This window comes from Sardina pilchardus, chromosome 2, assembly GCF_963854185.1.
Source record: "Sardina pilchardus chromosome 2, fSarPil1.1, whole genome shotgun sequence".
Lineage (NCBI taxonomy): Eukaryota > Metazoa > Chordata > Actinopteri > Clupeiformes > Clupeidae > Sardina > Sardina pilchardus.
In genome coordinates this window covers 42,528,518-42,551,508 of record NC_084995.1, presented here as the reverse complement: position 1 = coordinate 42,551,508, position 22,991 = coordinate 42,528,518, and the positions used below count along the sequence as shown (strand labels likewise).

The window sequence follows — 22,991 nt, the reverse complement described above, 5'->3', positions numbered from 1 at the left end:
CCAAATGAGGGTTCCCCTCTTTTATTCAGCAAAAAGGTGTAATAAAGAACCGATACTTAATCAATGATTTAACTCAGAATAGAAAAAAAAATACTGGTCATAGACCGAAACCAATAATAAACTCAGAATTATTCCACCATCAAAGCACTGCTGAGTCTATGGTGCTCTGCAGCTCATCCAAACGTAGACATGCCATGCCATGCCATTGCCTGAAAAAAAAATAATAAAAAAAGATCATTATATAAAACAGCAATGCTAATGCTGTCAAATCAGCATTGAACATTGTTATGCCATTAAAGGTACACTATGCAGGTTTAGGTATTTTTGGCGACTGAGCTCACGCTCGAGTTGTGACATATTTATATGTCACTCTGCTGTTGTAAATAGTAAACTTTTCGTGACTTATCCCCCATGTGCACAATGAAATTGCTTTTGTTGTGGACATGAAGGATTAACAACAGGCAAAAACTATGTCCAGCCATATCTACTGCAAAGTAATGTTTCACGATTCTTGCGAGATTCGTCGGGCCGTTCTCAGAAGTTGCATGGCTGGTTTTCTCTAGCCTGGTAATACCAGACTTTGATTTTGCATAGAGTCTGACCTAGCTCCATTGGCAAACGTTTAATTCTGGATGGGAGGGCAAAGATATTAGAAAGCTATACCGCATTTAGCTCCAGAACGTACGGAAATAGTGACACCATCTTGGTGGGGGAAACAATCACTTGAGGCCAATGGAGAAGCGACTCTGGAAATCAGACAGATAACTTGGTCAAAGGTGTTGCCCCCATGCAGCAATATGGTGTCCGCGTTTACAATGCCCCCTAATAGAACTTGACTGACAATGCGGTATCTAGCTTTCTAAAGGCCGGGACACACCAACCCGATTATTGTCTGTTGGACGTCGTCGGACAGTCGGGCGAGGTCTTTGGTGTGCCCCATGCTGTCGTCAGTTGGAGGAGCCAATGGTGTTCATTTTGGCTGATTTGACCTGTCGATTCAGATTGGTGGAGTGCTAGCCCTTCTAAATATTTCGGATTAGTATGAACTATTAGCATTAGCCCTACATTCAGTGATATTAGTCAGTTAAATTGAGCAGAATTATGTAGACGTGCAGAGCCAGGCTAGGTTTTCTGCCCATACACACAAAAAAAATATGAATTTGAAATATATTTGCATAATATATTTTGAAATGTATGTAATATTCAAAATTGTCCCAAAAGTATATTTTGACACAATTCATTTCAATATAATATACATATATATTTATGTAGATCTTTGTTCTGTATGTCAGTAGGCCCAAACACAGCGAAACATATTTTTAAAAATATTCAAAATCGGCTCACAAATGTATTTTTGACTTAAAAATATGGGTCTGTATGGGTCAGTAAGGACTCGCTATAATTTGCTATAATGCTGTATAGCTATGCTAGGTGAACATCACAGTATGTTGTCTTTTTAACTATAGGCCTAATACAATGTTTTACACAGCAACTTTTTTGCATTTACATGCAATGGTAATTCCTTCCATGGAATTACATTTTCTAGTTACAAGTTTGTTAACCTGAAAATCTTGCATAGTGTGCCTTTAAAGTGTGCCTCTAACAGCGTTAGCCCGCCTTCACAACCTGCGCAACCAATCATTATCGCGAACATGCCCCATGTTCCTTGTGTAACGCTTAAAACTAGTCGATGGGATCCGAGCGCTCCTGGAGGAAAATTGTACATCAAATTGAAGCCCTTGTGTGAATATGGGGATTATTTACATTGAATTATAGCTTATGTCTGTTGTATACATATATGTGACATTTGGAAAAACGAATGAACAAACGAATGACTGAAATGATGAACAAGGCCGTGTTTCCACTGGAGGATTTAAAGGTTGCACCGCGCTGGTGACGTCTGGCGGCGAACTAGCTGGCTGGCTAAGCTTGAAAGTGCATTATTATTGTGACATTACTGTCCGATACAATATTTGTGCTTTAATGTTATCACTAGCACGTTATCATACACTGTGACTTTGCCTTTGTTCGCCTGGTGGCTGAATACGTTTAATAATCCTATAAAACAGCAGGTAAGTTATACCGGTGAAAAATAACCCAGCTACAATGTTAGCTGCACTTCCTGCACTACACTTAGTGAACATTCGTCCGATTTACTGTGATTATTGTACTATAATCTTAAGATTTAATGATACTTGGAGACAAAACCAGCATGTGACGTTAGTCTCTAACATTTACTTCACTTCAAACCTCATCACACTGTTACTTCTTTTTAAATAAATTAATTCATCATCATTAGGTAAATTCATTCGTCACATTAATGTACAGACTACGTGTGACCCATTTTAATTCAGACCAAGCAAATCGAGCAGAAATGTTTCTTCTTAGTAGTATTTTATTACTGTTATTATTTCAGCTGAATTGTACGTTTTCCTGTACGTGTATTTGATCTGTACCCACAGGTAAAAATATGGCTGGATCAGTTAGTCTTGAACTAGATCCTATCTTCCTGAAAGGCCTGGGATACTTGCATTCGAAAAGTAAAGACTCTGCCGAAAAGTTGAGGGCGTTACTTGATGAATCAATGGCCAGGGGGAGCGACTCGACGTATCGGACCTTACAGAAGGTTTAAAAAAAATTACAAAATTGTATTCCTTTCTTTCCTGTGAATAGAATTAAGCAACCTTTCTTACTTAATGTCTCCCTGATGCTGATGCTGCTGTGTTGCAGGATGTTGAGGTTGCTAAGGTGCCAGGCCCCAAGGTAACATTAATTAAACAGGACTCCAAGTCCTCCTCCAGCTCTTCGTCTTCCAGCAGCAGTAGCAGTAAATCAAGCAGTTCAGAGAAAAGCAAAAAGGAGAGTGAGAAAAGACCCATTGAAAAGGTATGTTCTCTTTTTGAAGACAGCCATGAATGTGCATATCCTGGCTGAAATAACATGTCTCGCCCCAATTATTTGTAAATGTAAACCTGTTTTCTGATCCTATAGGTTAAGGTTACAGATTTATTGGATGTACCTGATCCACCAAAGAAGGCCCGGATAGAGAAACCTGTGGAGAACCGCACGTCCCCAGTCACTGTTCCAGCTAGCAAAGAACTGCCTGACCTTTCTGGCCTGGATGAAACCAGTGCTGATATCTTTGCTATGGAGATGGGTCTTGCTTGTGTGGTTTGCAGGTATGTGTCTTGTAGTAATGTCTGCTGCACGTGTAGAACTACACTACACTACAGACAGTACATGAAATCCTTAAAAAGTTAAATATGTTGACGTGCAAGACATATGCCCTTCCTTTTTTTTTTTAACAGGCAGATGACGGTCACATCAGGTAATCAGCTAGTGGAATGTCAGGAGTGCCATAACTTGTATCACCAGGACTGCCACAAACCACAAGTCACTGACAAGGATGTTAATGATCCACGGTTGGTGTGGTACTGTGCTCGGTGCACCAGGCAAATGAAGCGCATGGTAAGATAGCATACACAGGTTACATTACAACCTCTTCTTTCAGTCACTGCTCCCATCAACAGGCCTTTTGGATGCTTATCACCTGTCTGTTATTCTTTCACAGGCACAGAAAACCCAGAAGCCCCCGCAGAAGCCCTCACCTACTATGACATCTTCTGCAGCGCCTGTTGTGAAGGACTCACTAGTGAAAAAGCCTGAACTGAAGCCCAAAGTGGAAACCACCAACACATTCCAGGCCTTCAAGAGAACAGAAGTTAAGGTAAGTTCAAGCACAACCATGTTTCATAACCTGGTCTGTACAGTAGTTGTCACACTGATAAGTTAAAATGATAAATCATATTGTGTGTGTAGTACTAGTAAAACTATTCTATAGTCCATGTTCATACATTAATGTGATTAAATGCACTGTTTTTATTGTTTTTAAGGCATCAGCAGCTGCTTCATCTAACACTGCAAGCAGTGCATCCTTGCAGTCTAGTGGTTTAACTGGATGGGCAGCTTTTACCAAGACCTCCACTGCCGGCCCCTCCAGCACAAAGCTGGGCGCCACCACTCAGGGCACCAGTGGCAAATCCACGCCTCCCTCCTCTGGCACCAAGCCTGCTGGCCTGTCTGGAATGGCCGGTGGCAAATCAGGCCTTGGCACCAAAGTGTCTGGCAGCCCAGGAGGAAGCAATAATGGGAACAATGGGTCTAGCGCTGCGCCGCTGAAGCCACCTCCACCTCTGACGCTGGGGAAGCAGGTGCTCAGCCGCTCCTCCAGCGGGGACAGCCTGGGGAAGGTGACCGTGGCTGGGGCGTCCTCCCCGGGGGCCTCCTCTTCATCCTCCTCCTCCTCCTCCAGCGGCAGCGGTAGCCTGGGAGGGAACGGAGGCGGCTCAGGGAATAACGGAGGTGGCAATGGAGGCGGCGGCAACAACAACGGCAACAACGGGAACAAGTCATCAGCTGACGGCAAAGCACCCACCTCGCAGGAGTCTCAGCTTCAAGCCATGAAGAGACTGCAGATGGTCAAGAAGAAAGCAGCTCAGAAGAAGTTGAAGAAGTGAAAGGGGACGCCGCCAGACATTGCCATGTAACATCTAGTTCCATTAAGATATTAAATGAATGCTGCTGGAGTAGCATGGACCTTTATGTGGGTATGTTCTGACTCGCTTTGTCTCCATGGATCGCTGACAATGTGTTTTTAAGGACATTTAATAAATTACATTTTTAAGTAAAACATTTTGTGTTTGCTTCTTAACATTATACTAGCCTGACTCTGACTTCACAGAGAGTCTGGCCTAGATCCATTGGCAAACATTTATTTCCTGGTTGGTGGATGCTTGTCTGAAGTTTGAAATCATTGGAGTTCAATCACTAACGTCTGGTAATGATGTATGTTAACCACGGGGGACACAACGATAACGATAGGCTTGCGAAAATGTAATCGCTCTCAGGAACGCCCTCTGTTCGCTGGTTGGTCGGAGGTGCTGTTGCCGGAGTAAACAAGGGCGGCTCAAGCTATTCCAGACGGAGTACTGGGAAAAGAAATTGAGCGGAAGTACGTAGACAGGAGAAGCCAGGCTAACATTAAACATCGACAATGACGAGACATTTTTTCCTTTGCTCTTTGTAAAGCAACCCATCTTGGATCTTGGAATTCTAAAGCAAATTCCTGAACATGTTTGTGACCATGTTCTCCACTCACAAACCTCTCGCTAATTGAGCAGATGTGCAATGCGTGACACTAATTCACTATACAGGGTTTCCATAGGTCATAGAATTTCTTGAATATCATGGAATTTTGGAAAGACTATTCCTGACATTCCAGAAAGTCAGGAAATGTTATTATTTTTGGGGCAAAGTCATGGAATATCAGGGAATTTAGTTGTAGATGTAGCTACTTGCCAAAACACACTCGTCTGCATTAATACAAATGTGTGGACGCAGAACTGCTGTAGACCATCAGCTGTACTGCCTGCTTGAGTAGCCCAGCTTGAACCTTATTCATCTCTCACTCTGATGATGAAAAGATTCTTGAATGGTGATATGCCTGTTCTGAAATCATTGGTTGGTATATTGTACCAAGTCATGGAAATGATTTTTTTTGTATAGGGAAGTCATGAAAGTTTACTTTTCACTTAGAGTGGGAAACCCTGAATATACCTTTTGTCAAATTCAGGCATTCAGTCATCTAGCTGTCCATTCAATGTCTATGCTAATTTGATTGGCTGTTCAGCTCAAATACCAACAGCCTTTCATCAGGATTACAGAGACAGAGACAATGTTCATTATAACATCTTTATTCATCACTTAAATTATAAATCTTTGTAAAAGTGTCATTTGCACTATATTCAGATTTAGCTTTTTGATCAATATATTTACTATAAAAACATTAATAAATTCATATAAGCATATATTACATCTGTATCACAAGAATATAATAAGACAGTTGATGACACACTTCTTGATTTCAACACTGAATGTGTGTGGAAAGTGCTTAGCACGTCAGGAGATGATTTAGTGCAATGCTCGATTGCACACTGGAACTGCACTGTCCACAGCCATTTCATCACTTCATACTGACCAGTCTTTAAGTCAGACGGACTTAGAAATAAAGGTGTATTGCAGTTGCCTCTAAGCGTAGGACATCTTTCCGAGGTAATTAGCTGGGACGTAGCCCTTTTGGCCATTGGCCTCAGCAAGCCACCAATCCTTATTGCCTCCAAGGTCATTAAACTGGAGGATGCGGACATGCTGGTGCTCTTGAAGGGTCAGCTCCTGGTCACAGCGTCCTTGGAAAGCGTACACTGCATAAAACTGCAAAGCAACAAGTTGATCAGTAGGAGGTAGTGTTGCCTATTGGCTTAAAACAGATGCCAATAGAATACCAAGCTTCCTGCATCATAAGCATCCTGACCCGAATGGCCTTATTTTTATGGCTGGCAAAGATCACCAACAGATGGCACTGTTCATCCATCTCTAGCATTAGACTATTTTTGTCAGACACGGTGACATTCAAGGAACACAACTGACATGTAGACCACCGAGTGCATCCTGTCAGCATGTTCAAATAACTGCGGGTGTGATATGTTCATGATTGTCAGACAGTTCCAAGTGTGCCCAGCATAAACACTGACACAAACGTAGAGGAACTTACGCATTCTAAACGTGTTACATGACAATAATGATGTCATAAATGTCAGATAGCTCTTATCTCTGAGACAGGCAATCCCTATACACCCGACAGCTGCTCATTTCCTGTGTATGCTGTGAGGTTTCTGATGATTAATTCTATAAGAGAGCACTTTCAGCCATATGGCACGCTGGATAATGGCAGTCATATTGAAGTCATCTGCGATACACTGACAGCTCTTTAGCATGGTACCGATTCTTCAGGACAGTTGTGGTGCATGTTGCCGATCCTATATTGCTCTGCAGTTGTTGCTAGGTCAGTGTTGCTATGTCAGGCTTATCTGGAATGGCCAATGGCATGTAATGGCAGGCAGCACAGTAGCATCACAAACATTGTATTAGTACACCTGAATAAATAGGTCCTTAATGTGCTTTTTTATATATATTATATACATGTATATCCAAAACAGCCTTTCAATTGGGCTTCCTCAGACAAGTTAATTTGTTGTTAAGATAGTATTCCCAAAAGTGTTGCATTCCTCTACATGCAGGCAAGGTTAGGATTGCAGTTTGACATTTAGCAGCTTCTAATTCTGTGCCCCCCAGACATGTGATAATACCAGTGTGGGGAACGTACCTGCTGGTCTTCACTGGTCTCAGTGTCCTCTGAGCTCTCTGGTTCCCCCTGCAGGCCAGAGAGGGTGGAGGTGCTGTCAGAGGCATGGAGGCTGAAACTGCGCAGGCTGCTGCTGCCGCTTCCCGACACAAACAGGCTCAGGTTGTCAAAGTCATCCGTCTGCTCCGCCTGTGCCCTCGCCTGCTCCCGCTGGGGGTTGTAGGCTTTCAGGAAGGACGAGTACACGTAGCCCCGCGTACCTGCCACACACACAAAGAGAGCTCTGTCTGTCAGGAGAGCGGAGGGGAAACCGGAGCGCACCTCTGAACCACATGGGGAGTGAATGGCAGCTTTGTAAGAAAAAAAGGTGATCCCAGATCAGCTTATAGGGGGATCAGAGTCAGCAGATGGGAGCTTGGATATAGTGGGCTAAAGTTTGATATCTTATTTCAAAGTACTGAAATGTGGTATGCAGTCATAGTATGGTTCAACTTGAAAATATTTACTAATTGCTATTCACAGCACTGCAAAGTGAAAGCACACACATGTACACACACGTGGGTGCACAAGCCCACACACTGTCCCCCCACACCTACCCAGAAGCTCACTCAAACTTGTTTATCATCAGCTGCACTGTACACAAACTATTTTCCTAAGCCTTTTTTCCACGGCATGAGAGAGTCCCTGGGTTTTGCACAACAAGGCATGCTGTGTTGATGTGGGTGCTGTTGCTCATGGCGTAGATCACAGCATAGTTACTAACAGCAGGCTGGCGTTGTTGTGAGGCAACAGCCCTCAGGGGACAGGACTGAGACTAGAGTTCGGAGAACTGTGACATTGCACCGCCTGCTGGGACTTTTCCACTGTTCTCACTGGAAAGCAGTTCTTCCAAGTGACACTCCTGAATTTCTAATCTGATGACTAAGATATTTAAATGAATTGTATGACAATATTAACTGAAGTAAAACGGATTACATTTCCTCCACACCTCTAAAATATTCATTGTAGTGATACATATTCACGATATACGGTAGGACAAAGAATTGTGTGACAGTTTTGTACAGTGAACAGAGGGGCATAATTGGGATACATTATGAAATGTATCTATAGACAAATCATTTCAAAATGAAGAGCTTTTATAGATTCATGTCACTCAGTGGAGATCACAGCATCCTAATGTACACATATTCACCCATTACTCCACATTAAATGGCTTGACAAACATCCATTCCTTTCTCTCTCTCTCTCTCTCTCTCTCTCTCTCTCTCTCTCTCTCTCTCTCTCTCTCTCTCTCTCACACACACACACACACACACACACACACACACTGTAACGTACTTCCTGTGTCCACCAGCCAGCGGCTGCTGCTCCCCAGCGGGTCGCGGTCCTCCAGCAGGGCCACCAGCTCCCCCTCCAGCAGGCTGACGTCCTGCTCCTGGCAGGCGTTGCAGTTGCGCTTCAGCTGGTAGAGCCGCTGGGCCGGGTACTCCTCCAGCAGCCGGGCCCTGTGCCCCTCCTCCTGACGCTGGATCTCTGGGGCCTGTGGGGGGTCGGACAGAAGCGTCGCCGTCAGCGCCCAGAGAGGGCAGTCGCATCGCACGTGCTCACCAGGCCTCCAGGGTGGAGCAGTGCCACTGAGGAGCGAGGACCGCCCCTCTGGGAGCGAGCGCTACACAAGTACGCTAGGAGTACCCAAGACCCAACAGCTTTATCACCGCACTGCACTTTGCTGACTAAGATAGGATCTCAGCAGTGTGCTTTTAATTGACTTGTGATTAGATCAGTGTAGAAAGGCGCTAACCAAAGCGTGTGAAGGATGACGGGGCTGCTCTCTCGACTGGAGCTCCCCAAGTGAGGAGTTATTAAAGAGGGTGTTTCAGGTGCTTATGCTGCTCTGAAACCCCCATTCAGGGCAATTATCACTGTTGAGCTATCACTGTTATCACGCCTGGCACGTTTTACAGCGGCTCTCACTCTGGGGAACACACGCGTAGAATACTTGTTTGAGATGTTATTCTTATATTCTTAGAATTGTCATCTTAACATCAACTCACCACTGGTTTCTTCTCTCGTTTCTCAAAGCTCACTTTCCTCTCCATCAAGCGTTGTGCATTATCCTTGACGAAAGTCAGATTCCCCAGCTCCTCCATGATACTATTTTGGACTTCACTGATGTTTGACAAAGGTGCCTAAAAATCACGACATCATTATGGAAAACATTGTATTAGACATTTCATTCTAAAGCATCAGAAACAATGCAAAATGTTATATTGCTAATTAAGAAACAAGCTGAAGAAGGCAGAATCTATAAATTCATTGTGCTTTGTGTTTGTGTTTGTAGGTTTGTAGGTCACCACCTTAAATTAGGATACCTTCTCTGGCAAACCAGGGAAATCCCCTGACATATTGGTTACTCTTTAGCCTGGCTAGCGCCTGCCACTTCTCAAATGAGATGTGGTCTGGCAACCAGACGTTAATTTCCTCGTATTTGAAAAAATGCCCAGATCCATTCATTGGGTGCCACGGATGTCTATCAAATGTGTCTGTGCATAGCTCATCATCGTCTTGCTTTGCCCCCCGTATTAAAGGGATAGTTCGGGTTTTAAGACACGAAGTTGTATGGGTTCCCTGTCAGCAACGTTGTGCATCAGCACTGACTTGCCCCCCGACAGCGTCCTGTGAGCCGAGATCCAGCCGGTTTTTGATCGTTTTTGATGCCGGACTATTTTCTTCAGCAAGTTTCTGGGGTCACGAAAGTAAAGTGTTTTTCTTCTCAAAACCATATGCGTTCAACAGAGTGATATATTTGCACCACAAAAACGTTGTCCAGCTGTCAGTAGCGCGCAGTGATAGGAATCGCGAAAAATAAGTAAGTGATAACGAGGTTTGATTTTTTCCTGGACAACGTTTTTGTGGTGCAAATATATCACTCTTTTGAACGCATATGGTTTTGAGAAGAAAAACACTTTACTTTCGTGACCCCAGAAACTTGCCGGACTACTTTCTTCAGCATCAAAAACCGGCTGGATCTCGGCTCACAGGACGCTGTTGCGGGGTAAGTCAGTGCTGATGCACAACGTTGCTGATGGGGAACCCATATAACTTCGTGTCTTAAAACCCGAACTATCCCTTTAACCAATGTTAATTGGTTCCCTATCTCAGGCAAAAATTAGGGCGGTAGTTTCCAGACTACCTTAGCAGCATGAATGAAATCACCACGCAAGGCAGGATGGGAACACCCAGGCTAGTTATTCTATGTATCAGGTGCTAACCGGGAGCTGGTGCATGGAGGGGCATTTCTGCATGGCCAACTCCATCAGCTGCTGTAGCAGGGCCACCAGGAAGAGAAGGCAGTTGCTCAGGATGCTGCGCGCGGCCGAGTTGAACCTCTGCAGCTCCTCCACCAGCTGGGCATTGAGCGCTTGGTAGTCCCGGCCCGCCAGGCAGGACTCGTCCGAGGGCGAGGGGGTAGAGGAGGAGGAAGAGGAGGAAGAGGGGGAAGCAGAGGAAGAGGACGGGGAAGAGCGTGACTCTAGACGGCTGCAGTAGTCGAGCAGCTTGTCGTAGCGCTTCTGGATGAGCTTCTGCGGGGCGGCGAACATGCTCTGCAGCGAGGACAGCGGGGCCAACACCAGCCGCTCCACCCTCTCCGTCTGTGGAGGAGAACAGCACAGAAACACACTCGCACTCAGAACTAGACAACATGGCAGCAAACACACTCAAGGTAAAGCATCTCAAAGTAGTAAATAAGTATATTCAGCAGTGGGTGTGCAGCAAAGGGGTGGACAGCTGGTAAAAGTGAGAAGCAGGATAAAAAAAATGCAGCTGTGAAATGAACAAAAATAAGCGACAGAAAAGAGAAAATTAAGAAAATATAAAAATAGGTGCATTTCATACGTCTTTTCAAACTGATACAAGTTAAGCAAAACAACTCACAAAGTGCTTATAAGGGTCTATGGTAGCATTGTCATTCTTGGTTCTGTGAAACCCATTGGTGTCTATTATGTCTGGATCCATCATGATTTTTCCAAGATCATCGGCATTCTGTGCAGTCACAGATACCATTTCCTGAAAAAGAAAGACACGAGGGTGTTACCTTTGCAACAGCTACAGTGTATAGAGAAAATTAAAACCTTATAAATTGTCATACAAAAAGAACAAGAACATTTTACGAAAACTGTTCAGTGGGTTTAGGGTAAAGCACCTGTGCCTGCTGCAAATAATACAGGACGTTTTTGACCAGCAGTCTCACAGCTTTCTCCAGGCTGCGGAACAACTTCTCCTCCTTATCAAACAGTTCATCTCGAACCTACGGTACATACAAAATAGTGTTAATTGTCATTCCAAAGGGAAATCCATGGCATATTTGTGTCTTTAACATGACATTTCAACCAAATGTCCTCAAATGTAAATGACTACATACAAAGAAATTAACATGAACAAGTTGCGCTCCAGTGCTTTCATCAGTACCTGTGGCTCGACGCCTGTGAGGAACTTCAGGTAACCTGTAAACCTATCAGACTTCTTCCTGATGGAGTGGATGTTGAACTTGTTCAGCCTGCCTTTCAAGGTGCCTTCTTCATCGCTCCTTTTGTACTTCATTACTAGTGAACACAGAGGCAGCACACAGTTGATTCACACATTATTCACACTTATTTTCATTCATCAAAATGGCAGTGATTTAAGCATCGATGTGAGAAGATATGGCAGAGAACAGTACAGATACACTGAGGCTGGCAACTGTGCCCCTATAAGATTGCCTGCCTACTGTCCAGATGCTCACCGATGTCTTTCCTTCTCTTGAACTCATTGATGTTCAGGTTTATGATTTTGGCTGCAGTCAGAGCCTCTTGCAGTGGCTGGCGGTCGGGGTGGTCATCGGGCGTAGACTGCCAAAGCTCGGCCAGTAGCAGGGGATATTTCATAATCCGCTGGACCGGCTTGATAAGGAGAGAGCCCATGTCCAGCAGGTTGGATTTTCCTCTGAGGTAAAATTCAGGAGATATCAGTACCAACCACAGACCAAATAGACATCTAAAGGAATATATTCACACACATGAAAGATTTTTGTCATAAACAAATGTGTTGAATGGTTTGTCAGAATGTGTACTTACTCTTGTTCATATATCTTCCTATAAAGTGAAATCAAAGACAGTTATTATCACTCTGAGGGAGGACGTTTCAAATTATGATATTGAAAATAAAATAATGAAAAGGTCTGTATTTACTTTAGGGAACTTATACATGTCCTGAAGTGCTGCTGAATCTCCTTCTCCTTCTCATAGGACTTGAGCAAGGTGTTGGCATCGTCGTGATGATAGCAGTATATTTTATAGACTTCCTCTAACACAGCTTTGGCCTGGATGAAAACCTCTCCTGATGTGTGAACACAAAGCAAAACAGAGCAGGTGAAATCCCTCGCACATCAGCCGTTTGTGTCATTTCTCAGCCGTGGTACGCTTCTATTATACTGAATACTTCCCCCTTAACGAAAGTGTGAACTTCAGCTTTATCCCAGAGACAGGTGACTAACTCGACACCTTATCTCGTGGCGCTGAGGAGCACAGAACAGAAAGCTGCTGTGATAACTGCGAGGGTCTGACTGCTGGGAGGTTACCTGTGAGTATGGCCTGCGGGTCAGGCTCGGCGGTGGCCTCCTGAAGCCGGTGCAGCAGCTCAGCTGAGACGGCACACACCGACTCCATGTTGGTGAACAGGCGGTCCACATCCACTACCTACAGGCCGAGTAGAGACAAAAAGATATACTGTGAACAAACTCCACAGAAGCACTGGCTCCACTCGCTCCCATTATTTTCTCGACAAAAACAAGTTGTCCTATGCAATGTTGCATGAATGTATGCTCAGATGCGATGTATGTTTTCTCCAGCGAGGGCAGGGCCGTACCTGAGCTGCTCGAAGGGGTTGCAACACCTCTCTAATGCACAGTTCCAGGTCGGTCAAGAAATCGTTCTCAGTTCTCACCAGCTCTTCGAGAACCTTGGCCCGCTTGGCCATCTTCCTCCGCCGGACCTCCTCGGGGTCCAGCGCCAGGGGCGAGAGGTCATGAGGAGCCATCTTCTCTGATTGGACAAGAAATGTACACAAGGATGAGATTTCTGGCCAATAATCAAGCACTAATGCGTGTTGGATTTTCTATTAATATCACAGGATGGAAATATTATGGGCATATTAATACTTGGTGTGAAAATGGAAATGAAAAAAAAAAAACGCCAGTTAAAAATGAAAATGATATGATACCTATACAGAACCTGTGAATATGCACTTCTATAATGAGAGATGTCTTGTATGGAACAGTAGGTGGATGTGGAGGTGCACATAAATCTAGCTCTGTTTGCCTGACATGCAGCCAGACGGAAGCCCATGGACACACAGATCTAATGACTTTGACTGGGTGCCAGCCACCCTCATTAGAATTTCAGTCAGGTTCTCTCTTTTTTCCCTCTCTCTCTTTTTATCGCTCAGAGCGGCTAATCTGTCTCTCGCTGCCTGCACTTTGCATTTGAGACGAGGCCTGAGCGTGTGTTCAGGGAAGAGTGATGTTTCCGCACCACCTAATCGCCTCGCTTCTTCCTCTCAGAGAGAGAGAGAGAGAGAGAGAGAGAACAAGAAAGACTAAATACACTGGTAGAGAGAGAGAGAGAGAGAGAGAGAGAGAGAGAACAAGAAAGACTAAATTCACTGGTGGAGAGAGAGAGAGAGAGAGAGAGAGAGAGAGAGAAGGAAAAGAGGCAGGCAGACATGTCCTGGTATCAGGTTACAAAAGTCATCACCGTGGTGATGTAATGTCATGGCACTGCAGACATTCCGGTTGCTTCAGCTGGAGGAAGCACCTGACTGGATGCCACACCTACATCCATGAGCTCAAACACTAACCCTCTTTCCAAAGTGTCAAACAGCATACTGTTTGGAGAAAGCTCAAGAAGCTCCATCATAGTGGATGACGTAGACAGTCATTGGCACCAAGAAAGGGATGGGCACAGTGAAAGCCAGTATATGTTATGGTCAGCTATCTCTAAAGAATCTTCTAATTTATTACCCCAGTTAACACATCCCCATCTGGAATACAAACAATCCATATGAAGACAATGACATTAGAAAGGACTTTCCTTCCTATAATTCTCAACTATTTTATACGCTTCAAAATGTTTGTTATATTGGTGACTCAATATTGGTACCGTTGTTGAGAGGGATGGCAGTAGTATTTCCTGAGAGCTCTCCTGAGAAGTGAAATACAGGACAATAAGCCTGTCAATCTCACAGAGGCATAGGGGAGTGAACTGGATACTGCCGCCCCCACCCATGATATCACCTTACAAGTGTCCTGCTTTAGGTGGTAAATACTTCCATACTATTATCATTTAATAGACGGCTACCGTGGACATTCAAACATGGTTTTGTGAGAAAGACATTTGACAAAAGTAGAAAAAAATTATAAAAAAAACTGAGAAACTGACTGTGAGAATGTTCAATATCTCACTGGAAGCTATCCTCGCCAGGCTCAATGAGAAGTGAAAGAGTCCACCCGTGAGAATCTGAACTGAGCTTCCTTCTCTTTAGCCTCTAGCTATAACTGGACAAAAAAGCAACACATTTGGCAGCATCTTCCTCACCTCAAACAGTGTGGTATACGACAGTACAAAGTGAAACCAGGCAGAACTTCAGTTGAAATCTGTAGTGCAAAATGCCCTCCATTGGTAGAGATTTCCCATGAAAGTAGATATGCATGTCACAGAAGGACCCATTGAAGCCTCCGGAAGACTGGCCTAGCTGGATTGCATTGCAAAGGAAAAATGACATGTTGAGAACCAGGGTCTGTCTCCATAGACAATGGGACTTTGATGGATGTCAGGACTCCAAACCCAACCTCAGGAGAGTGAAAGGTGGTTGGGAAGGATATCCCGTCTGGCCGCGTGGAGAGTGGGGTGTGGGGATGTCTAATAAACTGGTTGACTTCCTAGACACTTCTGAATGAAGCTAACCTACTTTCACCAGATCACCTCACTAAGATCTGAAGCGAGGCCTGGCTCAGTTTAAGCATCAGGTTGACTGGACCACATTGTTCACTCTGCAGGTGATGGGAGTTGAGCTATAGCCTATTGAGATTTATTGATGTAGGGCACTCTCTCCTTGTTAGTTGCACGCGTGCACACACACACACACACACACACACACACACACACATTCACCCCTACACGACAAGACAAACACACAAACACACAAAGTCACCCCTACCCGACAAGACACACACACATACCCATACACACAAATGCCGATTTATAAACTAAGATGCTCAACCTGCTAAACAAGTAAGGAGAGTAGACCAGAAAGAGTGAATGGTTGCAATTATTATGACCTAACCAACCAGTGCTACTGTGAAGGGAAGTCATTGTTCTGAACGTCCAACATTTCCTCATTCAGTGAAGCCATCCCAGCTCATGTGCAGCTAAGAGCAAAAGAGTGGACCAAGGTCACACTATTCTGCTGCATTAGTTAGATATTGTATTGCCCTCAGACACACAACAAGACAGCTGTAGAAAGCGCTGATGTGCTGTTTACTGCCACTATTTTACCTACAAGCCAGCTGACTTGGATCTCCTGCCATTTATTCGTCATTGTTCTATCTAGTACAACATGTTGATAATAACATCACAAAAAGAAAGGCCTTTATTTGTTTGTTATTGTTAATTCACCACAATGACCTTACTTATCAGTGACTATCCACTTAAGTGTGTCAGACAATTCCTAATCACAGGTTTTAGTGAATCACTGTAAATACCAACCAGACGAGTAGCACAAGATTGCCATCATAGTTTTCTATAAAGCATTACCGATGATTTTCTGTCTTGCCTGCAGGTCTGCATTCCTATTGTGTGTGACACCTTTGTTAGAGACATGCATGACAGGTTCTCCTGAAATGCTGAGGTCTCCTTTTCTGTAACACCAGAAAGTAGTATTGTCTCATGACATTGCAGCCCAGTTGATTTGATCCAACAAAAGCAAGAGGAAGGACATAATTGCAGCTCTACCCACTATTTGCTGTACCAATAACATGGACCCTATCATGGGTCTGCTATTCTTGCACTGACAACGTACAGATTCCATGTAGCAAGCTCAGTGATTTGATGCGCAGAGTAAAGAGTTACCATTGTGAAGTCCCAATCAAAGGTTACTTCTCCCTCTTGTTTACTCGCGGCCAGTTGGCCAGCCCTACCCAACACTACCGGGACGCCCGCGCCGGTTTGCATATGTGACATGACATCATCCCAAAGGAATTGCTTCATTCTCCACATACAACAGGTGCTCAGCATCAAATGCACAGGCCACACACACACACACACACACACACACACACACACACACACACACACACACACACACACACACACACCGCAGGACGGTGTCACATTATGGAACTAGTAGAACCTGAGATGAGAGCCATTTTCATTGGCAGTGTTATTCACTATAGCTAACACAAGCACAGCACATGTGGTGTGGGTCTATAGCTTACCTTTGAGCTTGGCACCGTACTCTGTCTTATCCGACTGGCTCCTTCTGATCAGTGTCCCGATGTTAATATCGCCTTTGGAGCTGTCATCATCCACGATGGTGTCTGTCTTCCTCCTCTCTAGGTACCTGAGCAGCAGCCTGCTTCTCCTTTTTATCGTCTTGTCCTTCTTCTCCTCCTTCTCCTTCTCCTTCTCCGTCCCGCTGGCCTCTTTGGGATCCATGGTGAACCCCTCGCACCCCTCCTGCCGTCTCTCTGGCTGGCCCAGGGAGAGAGAGACTCTGTGTGCCTGCTTGGGAAAGGCAACAGGTGCAGCGCTGCTGTGTACACTAGCAACCTGCACCATACAGGTAACTCCTCCCCCCCGGTCTCTCTATCGTACCTGCCACAGAAGAGACCTGGAGGCCACGCCCCCTCCCCTGCTCTGCTATGCGTCATCACTAGAGGTACCGATGTCCATGGAGACAGGGAGAACAGGCTGAAAACACACAGGGAAATGCCATCAACAACAGATAATGACACCGAAGTAGAGGAGAGGAAGATGTTGGAAGAGCACGTAGCCCTTATGCACTATTCTTCCACCTGAACATCTCAAGTGCCACTACATTAAAACTCAACACAGTGTGTGTGTAAGGAGATTTGTGGACCATAGTAGCTTATGTAGCACCCCAACCCTCAGGCGCCAGTTTAAGGGAATGAGGGGGACAGAGATCAGCCTAATGGGGTGTCACAGGGTTCGATGTAAATGAGCGAATCAGACCACGTTGTAAGATAAGTAAAAATATTATTGATTTACTTAAGATGAAGAAAAGATTATGTACAGATGGAATAGCAATTCCAGTAATTACAGGATGGCTGTCAGACAAATATGACAATCACGGTCAATACGACATTGAAATACACTCAAAATGTTATTGACCTCTACCCAGATTAACACTGGGAACTAAATTATACAAACAAAAAACATGGGCCCCACACACACGTTCGCACACACACACACACATAGACAGACAACACAGAGATGCAGGCCTGGTCGCGGCTCGCGAGCGGTGTGGCTGAAAATAGCCCCTTCGCCTCAACAGGCTAGTTGCAGCTTACCGTGCTGTTAGCTTCCCCAGGTAGCAGCTAACGTTCGTGAACGAAACGGTCCGGTCTCGTCCTGAAGCTTACCGCTCCCGTGTCCCGATGCACCGGTTGGAAAAGGCAAAACGGTCCGACGCTGAGAGTTGGATTAGTCAACAGTCCAGTTGTTGTAGTTCCAGTGTGAATGTCCTTGACTGGGTGAAGAAACTAGCCCGGAGTCAGCTCTCTAGCAGCTAGCTATCCAGACAGGCAAAACGAGCCAATACTAAATACAGGAATATAATACAACTGTTAACTATTACTATTAATTAACGTGTAACTCCGTCTCCAATCCGTCAGAAAGGAAAGAGGAAAACTAAACTCTACTATATTCTTTTGATTACATCAAAACTCCAACGTCAAACTATTTCTCCAACTTTGTCTTTCTAGAAAAACCGCTCATCTGCCTCCCAGTAAAACAGTGCGTGCAGCCACAAAACTGACTTCAATTGCCATGGCAACCTTTGCTGCCCGTAACCTTAAAGGGGCAGGAGCTACATAAATACATAAAAGGAACAAATCAAAACACAGACTTGACCTCTTGACCTATTTTGGCAACAGTAAAACAGTATTAACCATACTATATTAAATATAATAACATATTCATTAGTTTTAATAATATAATAATATATTCATTACTTTTATGAAAACCAGTTTAAGTAAACCCAGGCAATAAAGCCTGGGTTACACTCTCCCCCCTCTAAAAGTTTTTGATGTCCCCATCAAACCAAAGGTAAGAATTTAGTGCTAAGGGCACTGAATATACTGCTAGAATTTAAAACCCATGGAAGCTATTTGAATCTAGCACAACCAGAGCACAGTGCCAAAGGGTGACACCAAAAAGTGTGGCTTCGACATCTTCCCAGGTCTTCGTAGGCCCCACAGCCGGCAAGCACTCCCCTGCTCAAGATGTTCAGTGTTCTATCACAAGGATTTCCTGGAGCGTCGTAGCCAAACCTCGTCACAGGTCTAGGCTCTCTTCGGGGTCTCACAGTCACTGGGCTCCTCTGAACGTCAGCTTCACTGTCTCTGGAGTCTGCTCCCTCTTCTGGAACCATCTCCGCCGCAGGATGCGGGCTGGACAAGACCTCAACGGCTGGCATATCACCTGGATCAGCAACATCACACCGTTCAGCTGCAGGTACGTGGATCAAAGGTAACACTCTTTCCTGGTTCCTTCGTCTCCCATAAGCTGAGGACAGTCGAAATCCCAGGTGGACATCTTCGGACTCGGAGGAACTTGTAGCAACCACCTCAATCAGAGCTGTGGGATCAGACTGCTCATGGCGAAACCTCTGGGATCTGGTCACTCGCCTCTGGGGTACATCAGGCTCACTGTCATCTCCAGGCAACCTCACCAAATATCCAATGGGCAACAGATGGTTCCGATGGATCGTCTTGATCGCTCCCATTCCTCTCTCTGGCTTCACCTGGTATACTGGCAGATTATCCATTTTCCCAATGACAACATACGGCATTGATTTCCACTTGTCTTGGAGCTTGTGCTTTCCGGTGACCCCGAAGTTTCTGAGTAGGACACGATCTCCTGTCCCCAGGACCTGCTCCTTGACTAGTTTGTCGTGAGCTCTTTTGTTCCGCTCGTGACATTTCCCAGCAGCTTCTGTAGCAAGTTGATACGCCCGGTGTAGATCTGTCTTCAGCTTCTTAACATAGTGCTGATGACTGACACTTTCTACCTTCTCAGGAGACACTTGGAAACACATATCAACAGGCAGGCGGGCTTCACGGCCAAACATCAACAGGTAAGGAGAAAATCCAGTGGCATCATTCCTGGTGCAGTTGTAGGCGTGCACCAACTGACTGATCTGCTGACTCCACCTGTGCTTCTGCTTTGGATCCAATGTACCCAGCATGGAGAGAAGGGTCCTATTAAATCTCTCTGGCTGTGGGTCTCCCTGAGGGTGATAGGGCGTTGTGCGAGACTTCCTGACTCCCAGCGTCTTCAGAAGGTCATGGATCAACTTGGACTCAAAATCCCGCCCCTGATCTGAGTGGATTCGACCCGGTAATCCATAGTGCACAAAGTACTTCTCACACAGGACCTTTGCAACTGTTGTAGCCTTCTGGTCACGGGTGGGGAATGCCTGGGCATATCGCGTAAAATGGTCTGTCACAACTAGTATGTTGGCAAATCCTTGTGAATCAGGCTCAAGGGAGAGGAAGTCCATGCACACCAGGTCAAGTGGCCCCTTGCTTGTGATCTGTTTCAATAAAGCAGCTTTTTGCGGTGGGGTCTTCCGTGCAACACATCTGCCACAGTTCCTCACATAGGCTTCAATCTCAGCTCCCATTCTAGGCCAGTAAAACCTATCTTTGATGAGGTCTGTCGTCCTCTCAATGCCCATATGTCCGCAATCATCGTGAAGAGACCTGATCACCATCGGGATATACACTCTAGGCAAGACAAACTGCTGAACTTCATTTCCAGATGATCGCTGAATGACTCTATAGAGCAAACTGTTCATTATCCTCAGCTTGGGCCCCTCTCGCCTCAACAGTGCTGTCTCCCTAGAGTCATGCTGCGCATTATTTGATGCACATCCACTTTCCACAGACTGTTTCACTGGGGCTATTACCGGGTCAGCATCTTGGGCTTTGCAAAGCTCAGGGTTGCTCAACTGTTCCAGATGTCCAACGTCAAGACGAACAGGAAAAGCATAACAGTCTGGAATTGCTTCAGGTGGGATACCAAGAACCTCTGCACACCTAGGAAGGGCCGCACTTTCCCCAACCTCAACTTGCTTGCAAAGAGCCTGGATGCTCTCAGAGGGGATGTCTTGCCATGGACCATTGCTCCCGCAGAACACATTCCGGGATAGTGAGTCTGCATCAATATTACTGCACCCAGGCCTATACTGTATGGTGAAACTGTATGAAGACAAAGCAGCGAGCCAGCGATGACCTGCGGCATTCAGCTTTGCAGTGGTCAGGACATAAGTCAGAGGGTTGTTATCCGTCCTGATGGTGAAGTTCACGCCATACAGATAGTCGTGAAACTTGTCAACTACAGCCCACTTCAATGCCAGGAACTCGAGCTGATGGACAGGGTAGTTCTTCTCAGAGGGACTCAGCTTGCGGCTGGCAAAAGCAACTGGTCGGAGACCCTCAGGATACTCTTGATTTAATACAGCTCCTAAACCATGCAGACTAGCATCTACGTGCAAAACATAGGGCTTGGTGGGGTCTGCAAAGGCAAGGACTGGTGCACTTGTCAGGCTCTGGATGATCTGGTTAAAGGCTTGAGTGCATGTGTTATCCCACCTCTCTCCGAAAGGCTCTTTCACCTTGTAATAGGTTGTACCGGCTGAAGATGTAACAGTTCTCTTGCCTCTTTGAGTGGGAGGGTAGCCTTTGGTCAGCTCTGTCAATGGACGAACTATGATGGAGAAGTCTCTGATGAAACGGCGGTAGTATCCGCAGAAACCCAGGAAGGACTGTAGAGACGGGAGGTCAGTGGGTTGCTTCCAGTTGGCCACAGCCTCTACCTTGGCGGGATCTGTGGCAATGCCAGCCTCTGACACGATGTGGCCAACATACGTGACTTGTGCGCGGCAGAATTGGCACTTATCCATGGATAGCTTCAACCCACTCTCCTCTAATCTGTCAAGGACTTTGAACAGGCGCTCTTCGTGTTGTTCCAGGGTCCTCCCAAAGACTATGATGTCATCAAGGTAAACAATGACTTCAAGCAGATGCATGTCTCCAACTGTCTTTTCCATGAGCCGTTGGAATGTTGCAGGGGCCCCTGTGACTCCTTGTGGCATCCTCTCAAACTGATAAAACCCAAGAGGGCAGATGAATGCTGTCTTCTCTTTGTCCTCTTCTGCCATTTGGATCTGATAGTACCCACTGCGGAGGTCAAGGACGGAGAACCACCGGCTGCCACTGAGACAATCCAGGGCATCATCAATGCGGGGAACAGCGTACTGGTCAGGTACTGTGTGTCGGTTCAAAGTGCGGTAGTCCACGCACATGCGCAACTGGCCTGACTTCTTCCTAGCAATGACAATGGGGGATGCATAAGGGCTCCTAGACTCCTTTATGATTCCCGCTGCTAACAGCCCCTGTAGATGACGTCTCAAGTCATCAAAGTCAGCAGGCGCTATCCGACGGGACCTCTCTCTGAAATGCTTTTCACCACTCAACCGGATCCGATGTTCCACCCCCTTGGCCAGTCCGACATCCCACTCATCCATGGAGAATACTCCGGTCCTCTCAGCCAGCCTTCTTGAGAGCCTTGCTTTCCAATCTTCAGGAACAGGGGAGTCTCCAAAATCAAACAGGTCTGGGTCGATCCTTGCAGTGGAATTCGGCTCAGCTCCTTTGGGCTCCACCACAGTATCAGCAACATGAAGATGTGCGATAATAGTGCCAGCAGGAATTGCGGTCTCCTTGAGTGACTCATTCTTTAACATGACTAGAAATTTGTTCTTGTCAAGAGCAGAAGAAAACAGCACAGTGGGCTGGACAAATACACTGGTGGGGAGAGCAATAGAGGAGGCGCGCTCTGTGATGAGTATGCCTTTCTTTAGTGGCTGTGCTTCAGTAACTTTACATGTGGCAATGTGCTCACTAGCACCAGGAATGACCAATGGACCAGGGCCCACCCACTTGACATCGGCGACAGTATCTCTGTGCTTGCCCGGAACATATGTAGGCTGAGCTGGCCATTCACTGTCGTACTGGGACGTGCAAACTCTTAGTGAGTGAATTGGGTCGGTGCTTTGCCCGACAGGTGAGACACCATTGCCCGGACGAACTTTATGAACATTGGTGCCCACCAGAATGGGGATACTGTCAGAGCAACGAGGGTCAGGGCACACTAAAGCAAGGATGGAGATAGGCCCTGTGTCACCAGCCATCTTATTTGGGAGCTGTAATTCTACTTGGATGTAGCCACGATAAGGATAGCTGCTATCAGAGTCACTCAGCCCCCATATGGCTAGTCCACTGACTGGTTGAAGGGGGACATGGGCCAGGTGCTCAGTGTACCAGCTGTCAAAAATGATGGTCACTTGTGATCCACTGTCGAGGAGGGCTGTGCATCTCTTCCCCTCCACTTTAATCTGAGCTGTGGATGGTGGACCTACAAGACCTTCAGGCAGACACCCCGGTCGAGTT

The 22,991-nt window shown here is 45.7% G+C and overlaps 2 protein-coding genes across 2 annotated transcripts; one reads left to right on the top strand and one right to left on the bottom strand.

Moving 5' to 3' along the window:
* The first annotated feature begins 1,877 nt into the window (after positions 1–1,877).
* On the top strand, positions 1,878–4,690 carry ints12 (integrator complex subunit 12). Its single transcript, XM_062530671.1, has 7 exons — positions 1,878–2,072; positions 2,463–2,626; positions 2,731–2,886; positions 2,992–3,179; positions 3,309–3,468; positions 3,572–3,727; positions 3,894–4,690. The coding sequence occupies exons 2-7, from the start codon at positions 2,471–2,473 to the stop codon at positions 4,515–4,517; spliced, it is 1,440 nt and encodes a 479-aa protein (XP_062386655.1). The 5' UTR covers positions 1,878–2,072; positions 2,463–2,470; the 3' UTR covers positions 4,518–4,690.
* Positions 4,691–5,737: 1,047 nt separating this feature from the next.
* Positions 5,738–17,249, bottom strand: arhgef38 (Rho guanine nucleotide exchange factor (GEF) 38). The gene is made up of 14 exons (XM_062530670.1): positions 16,731–17,249; positions 13,106–13,281; positions 12,819–12,936; positions 12,430–12,577; positions 12,316–12,333; positions 11,985–12,184; positions 11,672–11,805; positions 11,406–11,510; positions 11,138–11,269; positions 10,474–10,854; positions 9,256–9,390; positions 8,540–8,741; positions 7,223–7,461; positions 5,738–6,270 (listed from the first exon to the last, which is right to left on the bottom strand). The coding sequence occupies exons 1-14, from the start codon at positions 17,071–17,073 to the stop codon at positions 6,088–6,090; spliced, it is 2,514 nt and encodes an 837-aa protein (XP_062386654.1). The 5' UTR covers positions 17,074–17,249; the 3' UTR covers positions 5,738–6,087.
* Positions 17,250–22,991: the final 5,742 nt, after the last annotated feature.

What these genes read in the sequence shown, in the direction of transcription:
- arhgef38 (XM_062530670.1), bottom strand. Translation starts at nt 17,073, where the DNA reads ATGGTGCAGGTTGCTAGTGTACACAGCAGCGCTGCACCTGTTGCCTTT. An exon ending in AACCCCTTCGAGCAGCTCAG is followed by an intron (nt 12,937 to 13,105) that starts GTACGGCCCTGC and finishes CTCGGCCTGTAG; the next exon opens with GTAGTGGATGTGGACCGCCT. An exon ending in CCTCCATGCACCAGCTCCCG is followed by an intron (nt 9,391 to 10,473) that starts GTTAGCACCTGA and finishes CGTGATTTTTAG; the next exon opens with GCACCTTTGTCAAACATCAG.
- ints12 (XM_062530671.1), top strand. Translation starts at nt 2,471, where the DNA reads ATGGCTGGATCAGTTAGTCTTGAACTAGATCCTATCTTCCTGAAAGGC. An exon ending in AGAAAAGACCCATTGAAAAG is followed by an intron (nt 2,887 to 2,991) that starts GTATGTTCTCTT and finishes CTGATCCTATAG; the next exon opens with GTTAAGGTTACAGATTTATT. An exon ending in CCAGGCAAATGAAGCGCATG is followed by an intron (nt 3,469 to 3,571) that starts GTAAGATAGCAT and finishes ATTCTTTCACAG; the next exon opens with GCACAGAAAACCCAGAAGCC.